The 21028-nt window shown below is 39.0% G+C and overlaps 1 protein-coding gene across 2 annotated transcripts in view; it reads right to left on the bottom strand.

Moving 5' to 3' along the window:
* Window positions 1-21028, bottom strand: part of EPHA6 (EPH receptor A6) — a 367586-nt gene that overhangs the window by 183097 nt on the left and 163461 nt on the right. For both annotated transcript variants that reach the window (XM_063419479.1, XM_063419478.1), the window contains exon 4: window positions 5965-6120. In XM_063419479.1, coding sequence (XP_063275549.1) covers window positions 5965-6120 — 156 coding nt within the window. The remainder of the gene's footprint in view (window positions 1-5964; window positions 6121-21028) is intronic.

Here is a 21028-nt window from a genome sequence, read left to right on the forward strand (position 1 = left end):
TTAAGCAGAAATTCTTAGAAACATTTGCAAATGACACCATCTGATTTTTAGACAGCGTGATACATTTTATTTACTAATGTGGCATAAGTATAGGTGTAAAACCTGGAATGCTCATAAACAAAAAAGTTGGTACTGTGTGGGAGTGATAACATGAATAATAAACGTGAAGCTTTTCAGTGAACTGTAATTCAGCTACTTTTTCATTTCTGGTATTTACTTGTAACTTTTAATAAGAGAGTAACTAACTTTGCCCTGAAATAAATGATGAGTTATCTGCTGGATTTCAAGCACTTGGTATTTAAAATATATGGAAGTGTTACACAGCTTTGCATTTTTTTAGTGAATTAGAAGGTTTAAAATCTTTTGAATGGATGAGCATTTATTAATACATGTATCTGCCCAGAGTTTATGGTCAATAGATCACCATATTTCCACAAAATAACTATGAGCATGACGGTTCTAGCTACTCTGGAAAACAGTCCTGAGATTGGAATGAGCTAAAACCAGCACACATTACTTCAGCTTTAGTTCTTATTCTTTCTCTTCAGAAGACAGGAATAATTATGTTTCCTCTAAAACCATGCTGTGAGAATTAAATAATGACTGGGTCTTAACAAATCCCCACTGTTAAAACCATGGAGGAGTTTCAGGAATATGGAGGATGAGCTGTAATTGCACTTCCATATGTGCATAACTTTAAGCAGATGAGTAATCCCCTTGAAATAATTGGTAATATTCATGCTCTTAAAACTAAGCAGCTGTGTAATTGCTTGAAGGATTGGAGACAATGTTTTAAAACTGGCTTAAATTTAATCTTACATAAACTATAGATAGATATTACAACAACAGGTTATCACAGTTCAAGCTTTTTTGATATTATTTCATCAATTTTGGCAGGCCCAAACACAAATTAATATGAATCTGGGCAAGAGGAGACTTTCATCTGGCTTTGTGGATTTTAATTTTCCATCAGATTTTCCTTGCACTGTATGGAATGGCATCTACAGAAGAACCAATACAGTAAATAAAATATATTTAAAATATATTTTATAATAAATATACTCTGTTAAAAGTACTTTTTTCATTTGTACTACAGAGTGAAGGTTCTTATAGTCATGATTTGTGACGTATTTCTCAACTGTGCATTCACATTTCAGTGAAAAGGAAAACTATCAATTATGTTAGAGGTGTCTTAAAGTATATGACTGTCCTCTTGCAAATGCAGGAAAAACCCTCAAACACACTTCATTCTCAAGGCCCCTCATGCCAATTTGCATGAGGATTAAATAGCTTTTTAATTGCTGTTAAATTATGCCAGTTAAACTGTGATTTCATGCAAATATTAAACTGTAATGACATGCAGTGAATCATTTACTAAGATTTAGAACTTGGAACAAAGAGAGACAATTAATTGTAATCCTCAGATTCAGCTAAATTATGTGTCACTGGGCTTTTATGAATGTGGCCTGATTGCTTTGTTATCATTTATAAACTATACAGAGATTATTTGGCACATTGGAAAAAGCTGGCAGCAATAACCCTTCTGCAGACATCTGTATGCAAAGCTCTTGGGGTTTTCCTTATATTTAAGAAAAACAAGTATATTGGTGAAAAAAAGGGATCCTTTCCTCACAGCAAAATTCATGACTTCCAATTTTATGCGAAAGAATAAAATACAGTTCAGATGAATGAGCATTACAAAAACATGCAGCTCTTCTGCTGAGATGGAACTCAGCCAGAGCGTGAGTAATGCCTTTTGCTTCATCTACAAATTACAGAGAGGAAGTATTTTGACACTTTCTGTGGAGGAGACTGGCGTGGATGTCTTATGGTGAAGCACAACTCTGCTCTGAAAGCAGCAGAGCTGAGTTTGTGCCTCATGCAGTGCTTTGCACCTCATCTTGTTTTTTGTATTATTTTCCTCTCTGGAGGCAAAGAAACAACCTGTTCCTTTTGCAATGAAAAGTGTCCATTATATACTACTGGACTCTTAGAACTTTATATCATTTGACTACTGAAGTTACAGCAGAAGGGCAAAGATTAACCATCACCTCAGGATACTCAGAATCAGCATCTGGCTGTGCCCCTTGAGTTCATAATTGCGTTTTGATATCTATATATGTAGCACAGATAAACAGATTCACTTGGTTTAGAATTAAATTTTTCCCTTTCCTGCGAGGCAGGCAGGAAGAATGGAAGCCAGTGACTGCAAACCAATATCCCAAGTCTGAGCATAATGTTCAATTGCAAAAAAGTGTATAAATATATATACACACACACATACAAATAACAATAGAAGTAGAAAAGATTTCAAGTGTGTTGCCTGATTTTGTTGCTGAAATTCAGTGTTGACTCTTAAAAATAGAGGATACAGTTTGCAGCAGAGCTTATTCAACAGAGTATAAGTTAGTTGGGTTCAAACTGTTTAAGCATAACATTAAAAGAGAGGTATTCAGACAACTCAGACAACCAATATAAGCCTGCATGACCTTGAAAAGTTGTATCAATTCACCTAATTACTTTATAGAGGGAAATGCTAGACTTTATGTACAGAGTGATCAGACAGGGGATTAGATATGATGCTATTTGTTGCTCTCTGTGTATGCAGAGAGATCGCTGATAGAGTACTTGCACATGGCAAAGAAATACAGCAGGAAGGACAAGCAGCAGCAAGAGATTGATAAGAAGTGTTAAGTCAAATGAAAAGAGCCTAGGAGAAGGAGATTAACAATATATACTAATGTAATTTTCATTGCTCTAATTGAAATTAGATTTCTATTATGGTGTTCTGCAAAGTGAACACTCTCCTTTAACAAAATGCAGCTACATAAAGTAAAAATGGGAGCTGTGCAATTTGGTAAAAGCACACAGTACTTTCACAGAATTAATCTAAGTGGATTTGAAGCTCATCTTGAAAGAAGCGGATGCCGGTCTTAAATCAAGGATTTTTTTTTTCCATAATGCTGCATATCCAAGTTTCTCAGAACTGAGGAACAGTTCTGGAAAAAGGAACACTGTCTAACCCCACACTGCCTAACCCTATGCAGGAATGAAAAGAGAGAACAAAATATCAACCTCTCTTAGGCATATTACCTTGCAGGACATGGGGGAGCAAATAAAATGGGCACCAATAAAGTCAGTCAAAATATTTGAACATGAAGACGTTTGTAAAGGGAATTCACTGTTCATGCTGTATTTCATTTAAGAATATCTCTCTCTTCAAAGGTCCCGAGAAAAATGTCTGTTTCTTAAGTCATGTCTCATATGTCAAGATAGAAATCTGAAAATGAATATGGAAAATGCAGATCTTTCCCAAAGGGGGTTATGTAAGAAGGGCATTTCATTTCTGCGCAGCACTTTCTGCCTATTTAGTCAAAGTTCCTCATTTTCTTAAAACTTTTCAACTTCTTTTATTACAGCATGACAGTTTGGAACAAGCAATCTAAATTCCACTCACATCTGTAACTTTATTTATTAAATTTAAATTAGCCACATCTGCACAGATCCACCAAAAAGCAGTGAGGTTGTATTTATGACAGAAACATAACTTTAATAACTGAGAGACTAATTTGAAAGCAGTAGGGCTAAAGATATCACTTAGGGAATAATTTGGCCTGAAGACTCTTCATTACTGCTGATGTGCAGGATAAGAACACAGTCTGCCTGTCAAGAGCTTCGGTGTCATTTGCAGAGCTGACAATTAGTGAAATAATCATCATTGTAGGTGTAAGATGAATACATCTGCTGTGACAATCAATGAAGCACTGATAGCCTGCAGCCTAGGCTGAATGGGAGACAATGCATGGTGGCACTGAACCAAGTTACCAGAACGTGCTGCACTGTCTCCTTCATTTCTTCCTTCTCCCAAGCTGAGGTGAGATGAGGCACTGATATCCTGTTGTGGTTGATTTTTGCCCTGCCTCAACTCACTCAGTCACTTTGGCTACCATCCTCCATAGGAATGTGGAGTCTGGCTCCAAGTTTTTCTAACAATTTGCACCCAAAGCAGCTCTCTGTGCTCACATTTGTTGAGAAGCCAGCAGGAGTTTGAAGTAACTGCACTCTGATGCTCCTCCCTACCTTACCAACATATCAGGGTATCAGGGCTTAAAATTGTGCCCTGGAAGATAACTACCAACTCATAATGTCACATTTGGGTAAGTTTTTCAAAGAACTCTTTTTCAGTGATGAAAAAGCAGTGACTTATAAAAAATGTGGAGCCACATCTGCATAATCTATGAGTGAAACCCTCTTCCAAAGCATGAAAGTGTCAAGAATGCCTGGGATGTGTTGGTTCTAGGAGTGAGTTTTTAATGGCCTGTGCTTGAGGCCATGATTTGAGTGGAATTATTTGTAATTGCCATTTTCCTGAGGGAAGCCAGAACGGATGCTGTTTATTCCCTCACATACTTCATGCAAAATGCAAGGCCTGTGTGCCCTGCTCCAGAGTGAGCTGGGACTGGGGGGGCCCTCCCTGAACCCTGAGGTATCCAGAGGTTGGCACCTACCTTCCCCTCTGGTTAGATTACACAACTTTCTGCCTTGGGTCTGAGGTGTGCCTTTTTAGGGACCAGCACCCTCACGTGGTGGATGGACAATGTCTTGGTCTGTGTAATGATCTCAGTGTCTATATTCGAAAATCAGCTTCAAATCATCAGGCATATTCCCAATTTTCCCAGTCTAATGTCATTGGAAAATCCAGCATGAGCAGAGGATGTAGCTCAATTGTCAGCTCAATTATTTTTATATGATGCTGAATAAAACATCCCAAAACACAGCTATGCACTGAAGGCTACTGCACTTTGCTTAAAATTTTGGGATACTTAATCTGTTAAAATGCATTTACGCATTGAACATGTTATTTTTTTCAGAATTGTGGCAAAAGGAGCTGAGATTAAATCCTCTACCAAGAGAATTAACAAAGTGTTATACCAAAAACTGGGTATCTTAGAGGATTCTGCAAAGTCTCTAATCACCTTTATTAAATAAGTGATTTTAACAGCCTATTAAAATATAATATTTCACCAACAGATTTTTAAATACTGCTGTTTGTTCCTACTTTTGGACTAAACAGATATAGTTCCTTTACAATCAATAAATTAATCCCAGTAAGTAATGAACTGTGAATGAAAATCTAGAAGAAATATTTTATTAAGCGGTAAGAAAACTTATGCTATGTATTTCTAGACATAAGACTATTGATCCAAGTAATAAAAATCTCTTCTCAGAATTTCTGCCCCCAGATTGATAGACATCAGGTTTGTCTTAATGATAAATTTAGGTTAGTCAAAAATCACAAAATTATGTATTCTAAAATTAATCAAAAGATCTGATGGATTTTCATTATCACAGCTGCAAAAAAAGGGAGTAAGTCTCTGTTAAAAGAAAATAATGGTGCTAGATGTTTTAATTCTATCTCACTCTGATTGGATAATTTTTTTGTTTTAAAAATTATTTTCCTGTCTTTTTTAGAATGTTTAGTTTTTATTTGATTGTGTGGGGATCATATTTCTCTTACACTTTTCATTTAAATCTGAAGAGACAGCAGAGCATGTTATATCAGTTTTTTTTCTTTACATGACTCCAGCATTTTGAAAATTTTTGCACCACCAAATTTTCAAGTATATAAGATGCACATTATTGGTAGTGAAAACACCACATTGACACCTACATGACAATGATTATACTTCCTCCTATTACATCTCAGAACTACAAGTTCAAAAGAATTACAAGTTTCAAACTAAGAAACAAGGGTATGTTTAGGGTTATCTAGACACTAAGCAGAAATATGCTGTTTGAATTTTGATTTTCAAAATCTCTTTTGATTAACATGAATGGAATTCTTCAAAACTCATAGTTGGCTTTTTTTTTAACCAAAAAAAAAGCCAAATAGGTGAGGCAAAATAGCCAAAACCAAATAGATGAGGCAACAGATTTGTAGACACTGGTAATGCTCAGACTTACGGGTACATGCCATAGTTGGTGGGTCCTTCTCAGCTCTGAAATAACCTTTCTCACACTGACAGACTGAAGTGGCTTCTATGTGAGTCAAACTGTGTGGAGGGCACTTGGAGCACTTCACATTTCCAGCAAACGCTTTATAGAATCCAGGCCTGCAAGCTGCAAAGGAGAGAAGTTTCATTAATAGAAGAAAATTTTGATCATAAATAACATCTGTTCCAAGCAGTAATAATGCTGCTTCTGTCCTTTCCAATTTACATACTGTGGGAAATATGGTTATTTAATTCATGTTTTATAAATAATTATAGATTGGGAACTGTGATATATATTGTATGAATTTCTGTAAAGCACCTCCCTGATCTTCCGGGTTCCAAAAATGGAAGGTGAGAACGACTTGCCCCTGCCTACGTGCAGCTCAACTCATTGGGACTCGCAACAGGTCAAACGCTACGTGCCAGCAAAGACGTGCCAGCGAGGACTTACACCGGTCATCACACACCTCTACGACAGTTACTCAAAGCAAGGACTAACTCTGGACATTAGCATTTGAATGTGCCCGGGGACCCTTTCGGGAATTAATGTAAATAAAGTTAATGGTCGATGATTAGAGAAACAATGGGAGGAAAGTTGCCGAGGGGAAAACTAAGTGTATTTAAGTTGGGTCTTTAGGTGGGCAAGTTTGTGAACCCAGCTAGAGACAAGGCTGCCAGGTCCTGTGTCTCTGGGGTCACCCTTGGCTCTACTTTTCCCGGGAGAACTTCGGTCAAGTAAGTTTGCTGTTCGTGGGGTTCGTATTGTTTTGTTTTTATTGTTTGAAATTGTTATAATTTGATTCTAAATTTTGTGATTTGGATGTTAATAAACCAAACTATTGAATTTGGCAATAAATTTGTCCTGGCGTTTATAACAATTTTGGCGCCCAACGTGGGGCCAGTTTTGAATATTCTACAGATCCCTGCTTCTGACCGGGGAGCGCCCCGCCGTAAAAAGCGGCCTGGCAGAGCGGGTAAGTCCGGAAGAACGAACTGGCTTTACGAACCCAGAACCCACAACAGCAAAGGGATTAAGCATTAAGACAAGCTAGCTTGGGAGGGCTCAGGAACTCAGCAGGGGTTTTCCCCTGGAACCGCGGTATTGTTTCACTCGTAAAAATCTAAGTGCACGAAGAATCCACGCAGGAAAAGGACCGTAAGTATAGCGTGGTTGAGTGGGGGTGACCAAGTGCTTAAAAACGTGTATGTGTGTGTGAGTGTGTGTGTGAATGAGACGTGATTTATCACGAAGCGAGAGCGGACCTTAAGGTCGCGTTTCCGCTGCTCCCGCGAGGGACACGGCCGACCGACGGGGAAGCGATTAGAACGTGTGATATTTCGCTTCGTGTGTGAGTGCTACCCGACGGGGTGGGGGAGGTCACCAGGGGTCCTGAAGGAAAGAAGACGTCCCTTTTTGAGTTCGGGGACGAGTAAGCCTTCTTGACCGCGACCAGGGGGGTCGCTTAATTTTTTCGGTGGCGGTTACAGAGCCCCGCCGTTAACCGAACATCCACGGAACGGTCATCCGCTGGATCATTAAGTTAACGGCATCGAGTTCAGAAACTCGGGATTTAATTTTTGGTATCCCATAACTTCTGTGCCACGGGGAGTATGGGATCAGATCTCAGCAGAGATCGGGAGGATTCTTTAAGAGAAACCTCAGCGAGGGCTGATCTTGAAATTCCTCGGAAAAGTCCATTAGGAAAGTTGTTGCAAGGTTGGCAAGAATGCCCAATTAAGAGAAGAGCATCTAAAGATCGGATGATTTATTTGTGTATGAATGTTTGGAGAAGAAAAGAGATAAGACCTAATATTATATGGCCTGTGTTTAGTACTTTTGACGAATGGGCGTGGGAAGCTCTGTGAAAACATGTAGCGAAGAAGAAAAGGAGAGAATTTGAAGAATTAGCATATGTTCTGTTATGGTATGAAGTACGAGTAAAGCTGTGTTCTGAGGAAAGGGAAACACGGAATGAACTAGACTACGGGATAAACTTCTCTCACAGCTCGGTGGCCCCCGTCCTGCCAGCCCCTACCCCTACCACTTCCTCCTCCCCGGCCTTCTCAGGGGCAGAGTTAACACTGCCATCCGAGACCCATGCGGAGCCCCGAGCTCAGCGGCCACTCCAGAAACCTCCCTCCCGTTCAAGGAGATTCCCGAGAGGGAATCCTGCCCCCGTTTCTGGTCCTGACCCCGCACCTCGGCCACCGACGCTAAAATATAGAGAAAAAGAGAAGAAGGGTAAAGAAAACGAAGGGTGGAAGAATAAACCAGACAGGTATATACCAGTTAGAGCCCTGGCTAAAACCAGGACCCCCGAAGGAGATCTTGAAGAGCCCGGGAGGGATTCAGGGTGAGACAGTTGGTGTGAGAGCAAGAATGGCCCGGGAGGAAAAATGGGGGAAAAGAAGCATTCCCGTAAGAAATTTGACAGTAGAGCAAAACAGAAATTACCAAAGGTAAATTAGAATGCATTAGAGAATAACTAGTGGTGTTGGGAAGCGTGCAAATTAGAAATGCGAAAATTCACGTGAGTCTGCAAAAGGAGAAAAAGATAGAAAAGGGATTAAAAAGAATCTTGCCTACTCTTTTCCTTAGTGGTGGTAGATCTTTTACTTCAAGCTGAATACATTTTAGAGACTCCCTAGAGTTGTGTATTTTGCTTTAAGAGTTTTTTTCTCCTGGACGAGATCAGCGGAGTTGTTTTTTTTCTTTTTCTTTTCACTAACGTGGGAATGGAACGAAACCCGCCCCTTCCCGCAAGCGGCAGGGCGAGTCAGTCCATGGTTGCCGGGAGACGAAAGAAAGCGGCAGTTTTAAAGTGATTAAACAAGGCTGCCCGGGGCAGAAAACCGCCCTGTAAGGCGAAATAAGAAGCAAAAATAGATAAAAGTATTGAGAGAAGAGACCAAGAATGGGAGCTATACTTATGCGTAGGAAATACCTAGGTGTTTGTTCTTGAAAAGCTGAAAATATATCTTCCTTTTAGTTGTCTGTCTACTGTATGTGAAGATTTTGTGCAAATCAAAAAGTTGATAGTATAGTAGATGTAGCTCGTCTATGTTTGAAACAATTGCTACATTTTGAATTCAGATTGTCAGCTTGAGCAGGAATATGGCATTTGTGTTGGCAGACAGTGTACTGCAAAGGTTTTGTGTGTTTCAGTTTTTCTTTCAAAAAGTTGAAGCATGTAGCCGGTGAAGTCCAAATTAAAGCGGCTGTTGAGAGGCAGGAAACTAAATCTTTCTGTCGAGATAGTGTTGGAATGGTAATTGGAGTCAGGATTCTAGTATTAAGTTGAGAAAGTAGTATAATTCTCTGTGTTGGTAGTTACAAGATTTTTCTTTATTCTTTGCAGTTCCTATTCTGTATGTATTTTATCTAGTTGAGAACCGAGATTCTTAATTTTAGATGGTTTGTGTTGTCCCTTTGATATTATGTCTTCTTACTTGCTCCTCAATTTAGAGGATGTGAACCTTGAGGTTGCCCTGGTGCCTGTGTTTTTCTAGTAGAGAGTAAGTGATGTATGAGAGGCAGCATTTTGTCACCAGTGTTAAGTTTGGTCAGTGTTTGCTTGTGTATTTAAGTTTAATAATACGCAAAAATGTATAGCAAATACAAGAGCTTTACTTTGGGAATTAGGCACAAGTTATCTCGAGTTTGTTTGTTAAGAAAGGCTAAGTTTGTGAAGTTTTTTTAGACTGAAGTAAAAAGCAGTAGTGTTAATGTTCTGATAATTGTACTAGATAAAGCTGTCTGATTACCAGGGCCTGATGTTTACAGTGACTCCTGGCTTTGGAAAACTTCTAGGTTTTAAGTTCCAAATTTAAGTAATGTATAGTTTATTACAGAGTAAGTTCTGCTCTTTGTAATAGTTTCTTCTATTTAGTGTGCTTTGTTTTTTTCTGTCTTGTTAAAATACTCCCCCAGGATTATGGGTGAGGTCTTAAGTTTTTCTCTTAATTTGTACAAATTTTGCTTAAAGTTATCCTTTATTAAGTTGTACTACTCACTGACTGTTTGAATTGGCTCTCTGATGAAGGGAAGAAGTCACTTCAGCTACTGCTGCAGGATTGTATCTTGCCACGCTGAAATAGGGGTCTGCAGCTGATCCTGTCTGTGAGAAATAGTTTGTAGACGGATCTGCACGAGTAGTTAATGGGAACTGCCCCGGTATATTAACCGGGAGTTCCAGCTTTTCGTGGATGTTAGCAATCACACGGCGTATGGAGTTCTTACACAGGAGTAGGCAGGAGCCAAGAAACCGGTGAGGTATGTTTTAAATAGCTTACTGAATCCCAGCTATTGAAATATGAGGCAATTCTGGTAAATTCCCCGGAGTTAGAACTCCGTACTGCTGCTCCTTGAAACCCCGCCCAGTTTCAGTCCTGGGGAGGATCTGAGGAGTGTAGTCACAATTGCTACGAGGCAGTAGAATTACAAACCAAAATAAGAAGTGTCGCCATCAAGCTAACAGCAGAGCTGAAAGGTCCGATAGTGCTTCTGGAATTGTGTTAATTTTGCTGATCATTAGGGGTGGCTGAAGCAAGGGTGAGAAGCAGTTGTGAAGGCAGATGCTTCTTAGAGGCTGAGTGAGAATGGCCATGGCAGGGTGTACATCGAAAATAGGGACAAGGTGGTCCCATTGTCTCACTCAAGTTGCGTCCTTCTTTTGGCTGTGTGTATCTGAGAATGTGCTGAGTAGGGGTCTAGAATATAAATTTGTAGTTCAGTTAATTAGCAGCAGTGCAGACTCATTACACTGAGGCTGTAGAAACTGAGTGAGGATGTGTGTAACCTTAACAGCTGATTGTCCTAGAAACTGCTGTTGTCACCGAGCATTGTAGGATACTAGGTTTTATGAATGTTTGTCTGTATGCCAAATCACTCTGAATGTGCTGAGTTTGATTCTTGAAATAAGCCCAAATTGTTTGTGCTCATCTATGATTTTTTAAACTGAATTTTTCTTTAAAAAGCTAAAACCTGTGTTAATACTATGAGATTTGGAGTAGTCTTAGTGTTTATTGTTTGCTCGCTATATATCCAGTAGACACTGTCAGAAGTATTAGTAGGATGTAAAAAGAATTATTTGTATGTTTCAGTATAAACCTCGTTTAATAAGAAGAAAAATTTTCTTTCTGATTTTTCCTGTAACAGTGCAAAAAAAGGGAAAAATTCTGGATAGTATAGTACATTGGGTAGATAGTGAAGTGAGAATCATAGTGATCCAGGGACAAAATTGTTTTTATGGTAAAAGTGTGAATGTACTATTAGATAACTTGTTCTAATATTCAGATTTTCTGAATGGTAGACATGACAGAGATTCTCTTTATACAATATTCTTGTAGTATTGGGCTAGTTTGGAATTTTGTATTAGGTAAATTCAATCTGAAGAAGTTGCAAGATTTCGATGTATATTCATGAGATACAACCAGGAAGTAAAGTACTGATCAGAGCTTAGAAAGCGGTGTCATTAACCCCTCATTAGGAGGGACCCTTTCTTGTCCTTTTAACTACAGATACAACCATCCGAACAGCTGAAAGAGGCTGGACACACGCCTCCAGGGTTAAGAAACTAACAGCCCCGAGGGAAAACCCCGAATGGAAGGTCATCTCTTCCCCCAGAGATCTGAGAGTCCGGCTGCACCGAGGATGCCAACACCCTAGAAACATTAAGCTGCAGCCTAGAAGAGCCTCAAAGGAAACTTAATAACCACCCGACAAGGAAGACTGAGAGAGGGAAGGGTAACCAGAAGGAAGGTGTTAAAACATCAAGAAGGGTGAATCCGGAGCTCCAGAAATTTAAAGAGAAAGAACTCCAACCCCAGGATATCAGAAACAAATGGCAGAAGAAATATCCATGCGCTGCTCTGAACCTGGATGCCCCCCTGCAATCCATATATCCATTTCAAATACAATTATTGTCTTGAAATTTAGGTGGTGCACTGCAAGTGGGGGTAAGGGGGCCGCTGGGGTTATGCCCCAGGTGTTCTGAAGAAAAACAGACTCTGACTATGCGATTCTTAAACTGTGCCACACGTTTGGGATTGATAGAACCAAAGTATCCCGGGTAGTATTCAATATACGAAAAGGGGTTAAAGGGAAAATTAGATCTAAAGGCCCAAGTGTTAGCCACGGAGTGCCGTCAAACTAATGTAGTGCCGTGGGTAGCAGAGCAAGTAAAGTAATCTCAGTGGAGAATTTTTAAAAAAAGAGGTGTGCCGTCCGAACCACCCCGAAGGTCCGAGCAGAGAGCCCCTGCTGTCGCGAAGAAACTTCCCCGTTGTTCAGTTGCAACCCAACAGACGCTGGGCCAGACAGAGGAAAGCCTCTGCAGATCACTCTAGGGAGTGTGACATAAGGCTCCTCCAAAAAGTTACCCCTGTTAAGACACAAGTAACTAGCTGGCACTCAAAGGCAGTCAGGGACATGGGAATTAGAAAGATAGAAGAAAAGCAGAAAAGGCAAACATGGTTCAAGAATCGCTGGTCAGGTGTTTCTCCAAAGAACGGGAAACTCGAGAAAAGAAAACAATTAAGTTAAATACAAAACATGAATTAAAATTATTGACAAAAGAAAAGAAATGGGGGAGTTGTGGGAAATATGGTTATTTAATTCATGTTTTATAAATAATTATAGATTGGGAACTGTGATATATATTGTATGAATTTCTGTAAAGCACCTCCCTGATCTTCCGGGTTCCAAAAATAGAAGGTGAGAACGACTTGCCCCTGCCTACGTGCAGCTCAACTCATTGGGACTCGCAACAGGTCAAACGCTACGTGCCAGCAAAGACGTGCCAGCGAGGACTTACACCGGTCATCACACACCTCTACGACAGTTACTCAAAGCAAGGACTAACTCTGGACATTAGCATTTGAATGTGCCCGGGGACCCTTTCGGGAATTAATGTAAATAAAGTTAATGGTCGATGATTAGAGAAACAATGGGAGGAAAGTTGCCGAGGGGAAAACTAAGTGTATTTAAGTTGGGTCTTTAGGTGGGCAAGTTTGTGAACCCAGCTAGAGACAAGGCTGCCAGGTCCTGTGTCTCTGGGGTCACCCTTGGCTCTACTTTTCCCGGGAGAACTTCGGTCAAGTAAGTTTGCTGTTCGTGGGGTTCGTATTGTTTTGTTTTTATTGTTTGAAATTGTTATAATTTGATTCTAAATTTTGTGATTTGGATGTTAATAAACCAAACTATTGAATTTGGCAATAAATTTGTCCTGGCGTTTATAACACATACAGATGTTTGATGATACAATTCTTGGTATTTTTTATTTTGGTATATGGACTTAAAAGAAAAAAAAACAACTCTGTTCTTGGTATATAATGGGGAATTGTTAAGAAAGATAACCTCCCAATTTTTAGTCAGTCCTCAGTGCTGCTTGAACTTGTCTCTAAACAACTTCATCACTACTATCACTAAACATTATCTATGTTTTATGTACACGTATCAATCAAAAAGAGTGAGAGAACTTCTCATTCACCAGAGCTGTTTATATGGCTCCCTTACTGAAGTAATGGACAACTTGCAATACCCAATATATTTAACCCCACAACTCCTTGGTGAGACAGGGATGACATCCCCAGACATTTGGGGCTGGGTCTGACTTGCCTACAGCACCCCCAGAAACCTCTGGGGGTGACAGCAGGGCCACATGGGCTGCTCCCTGCTGGCACGAGAGCCTGGAGGATGAGGAAGGGAGGAAGGAAGAGATGAAGGCAGGAGATGCTGCCACCCTCCAGCACAGACCTGCACAAGCCTGAGGCTATCCTGACTGGGTTAGGAAACAACCCGGAGAGCAGCCAGCCTCGGGACAGGGAATGCTGGGGATGCTCAGAGTTTATCATTTCCCCAGTTGCTGGGAGCTGGGGTCCCTGCTGTTCCTAACCACAGCACAAGCTCACAGGCCTTTTTGTGCTGGCCTTCAAAGCAGAAACAAGCCATTAAAATAAATCTTATCCCAGATCTGTCAGGCATTCATTCTGCAACGTTATTTTAAAATCATCCTCAGACTTCATCACACACATTTAAACAGAGATTTCCTTCTTTTCCTGCCAGCTACCACATTTGAACATGCCAGCATGTGTTGCAGTTACTGTCTTCTGGCTTCCCCATATGAAAACATTAAAAATGAAAGAGCAACTCAGACATGTAGAGATTTTACAGACTCCTTTTCCTCCTTACTCCTCCAGTGGTACAATGGAAACCAGCACTATAAATATAATTTTGAGGCTCCACGTGGCTTTTTCTTACTTGGACATACTCAAGACTATTTTCTTTGCAGTGCTAGAGGAAATAGGCAGTACTTCCTTTTCTTGTAATAAGATAGAAAAGATTTAAAATTAGGTGTTTTTTGAAAAGTACCTCAAAGGATGCATTTAATGGAGTCAGCGTCAGCTCATATTAATTTATTAAAAAGTATTAACTCATAGATAACTTATACACAACCAGTTTTTCTCCTGATTCTGAAGGCTTTTCTTGATAGAAAAGCAGTTTCAGTGGTAGCTGAATGAAAGGAGTGAGATGACACTGAAAAAGATAACACTTGATTGCCTCTCAGAACCCAAGAGCCATTTTTTCAAATGCAATTTCAAGAGCTTAATTTTGACCCAGCAATTTCAGCAGTTCTCCTCCCAATGTGTTCTAACTTTGCTGAATAGACATTAGGGAGGTATCCTGCCCTGCTGTCACTGACTGGGAAAAAAACCCCACCTGATTTCTGGTGTTAGACACAAAAGGGGTGGGAGCAAACAACAAATCACTTTGGATCAAAAGAAACACAGCATTCTCTTTCAAGAGCAGTATTTTGTGTAAAATTCAAGAACTTCACTATTTCAAAATAAAACTCGAGGAGAAGATTAATTTCCAATTAAAACAAAAAGCAAATGTTTTATTCTGGAATGGTAGTCTCTATAGTATTTAAAACAATCATGTTTTTGATGTGATAAGTCTTTTAAAAGGAAGCACCTACATATTCATGGGAAAAGGTGGAGGGAAAAAATAAATGGATTAAGGTAGATAATTTTACTTCTTTTGAAGTCAGCTCAGGTACTTCTATCCCTGAAGTCAAGTACGTATCAGATTCTGTGGCAGAGAAGCTACAGGGATATCAGAGAGCTTTTTAATTGAGAGGTTTATAAAGCTATTAACAACCCACTCCTCACCAAAACGCAGAATCTCACAATTGTGATTACTGATACTTCCAAATAAAAACAGCTCTTCATAAACAAGATAAAATAACATAAGCTGAAAGTCCCCAAATGATCACAAGCTGGGGAAATCTCATCCCTCTGGATAAGTCAAAGCTGACTGCCAACATTCATGGTGAAAGAAAATAAAGTGTTACTCTGTCAAAGTCAAGGAATATGCAGCCTCAGTCTGAAATACAGCACTTCAGCTGCTGTACATATCTAAGCATAGACTCTGATAACAATTAATTGTGTTTCAGTGGTAAATTAGCCAAAATAATTGCTAAACTGACCGTTTTCTACAGAAAATCTGCAAATGATTTCTAATGATGACTACTCAAAAAAGAAGAAAAAAAAAAGGTTTGTTTCCATCTGTGTTAACCACAGAGTACTTTTTCTATCTTTGCAATCACTGCGTGACATTTTGTTTCCCCTAATATTTTCCACCAGAAGTGACTTTGCAAGTTATTGATCGTAGAACTCTATGGAATTTGACTTTTGTAAAGCCTAGGGAAAGATAGTATATTGTCTTAAAGGTTCAGTAATTGGCAGTGTATCTGAATGAACAAAGACACTACAGGTTTCTCCAATGAAATATGAGCAAAGAGGCACAGAAACACTGCTAATTTAATTAGCTTCATAAAAGATAACAAACACATCTATAAATGTGCTTTGCTGCAGTTTCACCAGAATTTGACTGTGAGTTTTGGAAACTACAGAAGTTTTGTAATTAACATGATTTTCCTTATTTAATGTCGAATAGGCGGGATTTAGTTTTATTTGTTTCATCCATGGCCACCTGTGGGCCACCACCCTGGCCCAGCCCACCCCGCAGGGCCCACAGTGGGGGGACAGGTTCTGCCATGGAGCCCCCAAAACCTCAACCAATGTCTGGATCTATCTTATGGCAAGTGCAGAGGAAGCCAGACCTCGCTGAGCTCCATCTGGGGAAGGGGACACTCCCAGCCCCGGGGATGTGGCCAAGGGCTGGCCTCAGCACAGGCGGGCGGGATGTGGGACCTGGCGTCCCGGCGTTATTCGGGCGCTGTGGAGGGAGGCTTTCACCTCGTGCTGGGAGGATTTTTTCAGCATTTTCAAGGGCCTTTTGAATTGCCCAGTCCAGTAAATAAGGCCATGGCTCCATCACTCCAAAACACAACCTTGGGCTCTCTTGCAGAAAAGTCTTTACTGCTTGAGGCTGTTACAGCCATTGAGTTCTTCCCCAGCCCCAGACATGTACAACATATGGAGACAAAACCCAGAAAATGCCAACACAGTGACCACCTTGTTCCCTTTTTTTCTTTAAAAAAGCAGCATTTTCACTGCTTCGTGGGAGCACATAATTGTCCAAGATTCCGGTTTTATAACATCAGAATTGACCATTACAGTGCTCACTGAAGTAAGATGAGTCCAAAGGAAACTTAGGAACAACTTTTAGGTCTGTCTGTTGGTTTGCGGGTGGGAAGGCATTTGTCATGAAAATGGATTTTTTATAGCTTTCTGAGAACCCATCAATCAAATTAAATCAAAGAAGACTCTGTTGTCATTTACAGTGAATGGCAACCATCAATAGCTGTGGAAGAAGTGTTTTAATCTTCCTGATTCATACACTTTGTTATACATTTCCACCTCATTTTTTTTAACCTTGCTTACTGGACCCCACTAATGCCCTGTGAGACTGGTATCTTTCATATTAATTATATTCTGAATTATTTCAATTTTAAGGTCCTCTTAGCCCTCTGGTATCTGATCACTTTATTAAAAGGCCAATGCAATAAGGCCTGTTCTATTCTACCACTGCACAGAAAGAAGGAACTATGGTATTACTTTAACCAATTTATTTTTTAGTAGAAGTGTCTAGAAAAGACAGAAAAGAACATGAAAAAAAGAATGCTATGAAAGTTGGATGCTCTATATTAAAAAAGGCAGAATACAATCACAAAAATCAAGATTAGGATATTACAGAATTAGGACAATAAAGCTATGAGGACAACCTTTGAATGTGAGTATTGGCTAAATAATCTCATCTTTCTCACATAATTCTTGTTTTATTCAGCTCATGAATGGAGTGTGAGTGGATTCACTCTAGGTCATGTTCAAACTGACTGTAAGACTTTGCAGCATGAGTTGCTGGAAACCTAAGGAACAATCCAGTGGAGGAAGGCCAGTGATCACAGATTATAAATTATCCAACATGCTAGCTAGTTCAAACTACAAAAATAAAAGACAGCATGGTATCAAGAAAGTGAAGCTCTAGTTTGATTTAGTTGCTACAGACAATAAGGAGGGGACAGGTGACATCCCTAGAAAACTTAATGATAGTATGACCCAACTTTGGGGGGACAACAGACTGATTTCCCTTTTTTGTTTGCAATAAATTTGAAGAATAATATTTCTGGGTGCTACGGTCTGCACTTGAATGCATCTGTCTTCATATACTGCAGTCAGTCTCTTCTCTTGCCAGTATCTCTGCTCTCTAATATTTCTATTGTTAGATTTGGAGAATTTATACAAGCATCACTCACACCCTTGGCTTTAGAGAGGGGCAAGGCAGAGGAGACAAAAAGAGGCAGGTATAAGGCTGCTTCTCAAATATGACTACATAATGACAACAGGTAAATGAAATTAGATGTTCTTTCTCTTTGTGCTGACTCTTTTTTCCCCCAGTGAATTTTCTGTTATTCCCACATTTCAACACTCTATGGAGGTTTTTAAATGAAAATTATTAGAAGAAATGACAAAGTAGATGATTGCCACCCTATCAAACAGTATTTTCAATTCACATCAGTGCAGGTTCTCTGCATAAAACACTAGTTTCAGTACAACAACTCGAACAATTACTTAAGTCACATAGGATGTTTTTAAAGAATCTGAGGTTTATGCAAAAAATACATACAGACAAGGTATTAATTATATTAATTTTATCACTGCCTGTCACACTAGATACAATCCAACAGCTCATCAAAGAGCTGGGGGCTGTGCTACACAGCCCAGGTGAATCCTCTTCTGCACAGACTCATTTTTGTGCTACAAAAAAAATCGCCCAAAACCTAAAACCAAAAACAAGCACCCTAAACACTGGACTAGAATTTAAGAATATGATTCTAAATGCATAGGTAGTAGTCAAAGAAAGAGATGGAAAATTTTTCCAATTCAGATAAAACTCCTTTTCACCTAATTCTTACAACTAAGTGATTTTTTTTCCAGACTAATAAATTAAATAAAATTTACTACTACAACAGGTAGATGGCATGTAAGGATGTTCCACTGAATACAGAATTGGCAAATTACTGTTCTAATGAATAAAATAAATCAACACAAAATTAGGAAAATAAGCAGCTGAAAAGAATTTCATTTCATTGAAATAGCAAGCACTGAAATCCAGATAAAGACAATATCCATAAAAAAAAAAAAAACCAAAAAAACCAAAACAAACAAACAAACAAAAAAACACCTGTTCATAACACAGGCTACACAGCTGCATCCTTTTCAAACTACCCCTTAAAAATGTTTTATAAAATGCAGTCATGAGTCAAAAGAAAAGTTTAACCTTTTTAAAGTAAAGTTGCTATATTGCAACTTACAGCAATTTTATGTGGTTTTGGTTCAGATGCTCCTTGCTGAAGTCTCACAGAAGTGCCAAGTGACAAAAATGGCTGCAAGACTGAAGGATTTCATCAGTGATGGAAGAACAAAGACAAAACCAACAGGATGCACCTTCACTGATTTGTGTTCCTGACTCTCTGGAGGGGATCCCTGAAGTCCAATAAACTGGTTGAGGTGGGAACTACAAATACTCACATGCACTGCTCCACACCCAAATAAATTAGTCTTTATTTCTGTTGATATTTTATGGATAGATTCCATAGAAAAAGCACAATTAAACAGATTTCACAAACCCTTAATGGAGACAGTAAAAATACTGTTTTCTACACTGCATAATTTTTAAAGCAGCATCACTGTGTTTGAGGAAGATAGTGAATGAAAGGAATCAGTCAGGCTAATTAGGGCACACAATAGAAATGGTAATCAAGGAACATGACAGCAGAGAAAAGAAGGAAAGTATTCCTGCAATATATCAGTGCATACTCCTGGGAGCAGGAAGGTCTACAGGAAAAGAGTGGAAGGAAAAGATCATTACAGCTGCAAGCAGCCATCTCCAGCAATCACCTTTAAACAGAAAAGGAGAAATGTAACCCTGAGAACACTTCAGGGCATTGCAGAACTCACTGAGTCCTCAAATCCATCCACAGTAAAAAACTCTGAAAACTCTTTACATTAAACTATAATATCACTAATGCTTTATTTCATTGTTCTTTTTTACTTTTTAATCATTGTTCCAATGTTGAAATTAGCTGGAAGGACTTTTGGGGGGAAGGGATAAGGCAGCAGTCTGATAAGTTTCTGAACTCTGCAGTGAATGCAGCAACAAGAAATATAATTTATTGTAACTACAGAAGGAACCTGTGTTTTCTGGACTTTCTCTGTATTATTTCAAGAGGAATTAATGTCCAAGTTCTCTTTTCACAGCTCCTGTGTACAGCTGAGGACCAACTTATTAGAAGACACTGCAAACAGGCATTAGACCATACCAAATATTTCTTTCTGCAAGAGGAAAAATGATCTGAATAGATCAGATCCATTTTGTGGCTAATTCCTTTGCACATTATTTATCTCCTGCATCTGTTGGTGAGAACAGTTACAGAATCATCATCTCCAGGTCTGAAGATAATAACCAAATGCTACAAAAATACCTCTTACTATTAGAAAGATTTAAAGTGCCTTCATACCAGATACCTGTACAAAAATCGGTAATCTATGGAAAGCAGAGTATCAATCATATTATGTCCTTATTATATATATTATATTAAATGCTATCATATTTGTGTTCGTCTCCCTCTCTGTCCCTTCTGTTGGGATCATAAACTATAGTTTTGTCATCCCTCTTCCCATTTTTTCTTCTCCTCCCTAGTATGTGAAACCTTTCTGTTTCTAGCTCTGAACCTGATAAGTAGTTAGTCACCAATTTCGCTTTTTCCTGTGCCCCTTGGAATCTGCACATGCATTTTTCTCTATCCATAACAAATTAATCCAATAGACTGGTCCAATTAATTTCTATGATAGCCATTATTCAATTTGCTTTTCACATGGGGTTTTTTTGGAACAATTTTTTTTTTCTGAGGCTGTTTCCACTTTCAACAAAGACCAAAATTTTCTAGAGAAGGCAAACCTCAAAGGAATGGATGATCCTTACAGACAGTTATTAAAAATAAAAATCTGAAATACAGTCCAGTCTCTATTTACAAGGTTATAGTTTCTTGTTATGGCCTTATTATAACACTGCAGTTTTTAATGGCTTAAGATCTAAAATTAATTTTTGGGGGTTCACTGCTTCCACTAAGGCAATTATTTTGATAATAGATCAGCTAAAGTGATGCAAATTTTTTCTTCTCTGTGTAACTGTCTCTTTTCCATTAATATAATTAGCAAAAAGCAATAGCAATGAGAAAACAATCTAGCCCAATTTAAAAATACTTTGAAGAATCCAATATTTAAAAGGAGAAGCTTAAAATCATGCTTGCATTTTTAATTATGGTTACCCAGATTGCACATTCAGGTACAGATTTGAATGTGTGATTTATTTAAGGCCCTGCTTTATTTGCAGTTACAAGTCAGGAGTTCGGGCACAGAGACAAAATTAATGTAATCATGGGGAATATTTAAATGCCCCAATCCAGACAGGTAGTTGTAAAGTTGGGTACTTCACATGCAAAAAATGCTGAAATTTTCTTATAAAATCAGGCATTTGACCTTTGAAATAGAATCCTTTTGGATGTGTG

Source organism: Prinia subflava, chromosome 25 (assembly GCF_021018805.1).
Source record: "Prinia subflava isolate CZ2003 ecotype Zambia chromosome 25, Cam_Psub_1.2, whole genome shotgun sequence".
NCBI classification, from domain to species: Eukaryota; Metazoa; Chordata; class Aves; order Passeriformes; family Cisticolidae; genus Prinia; species Prinia subflava.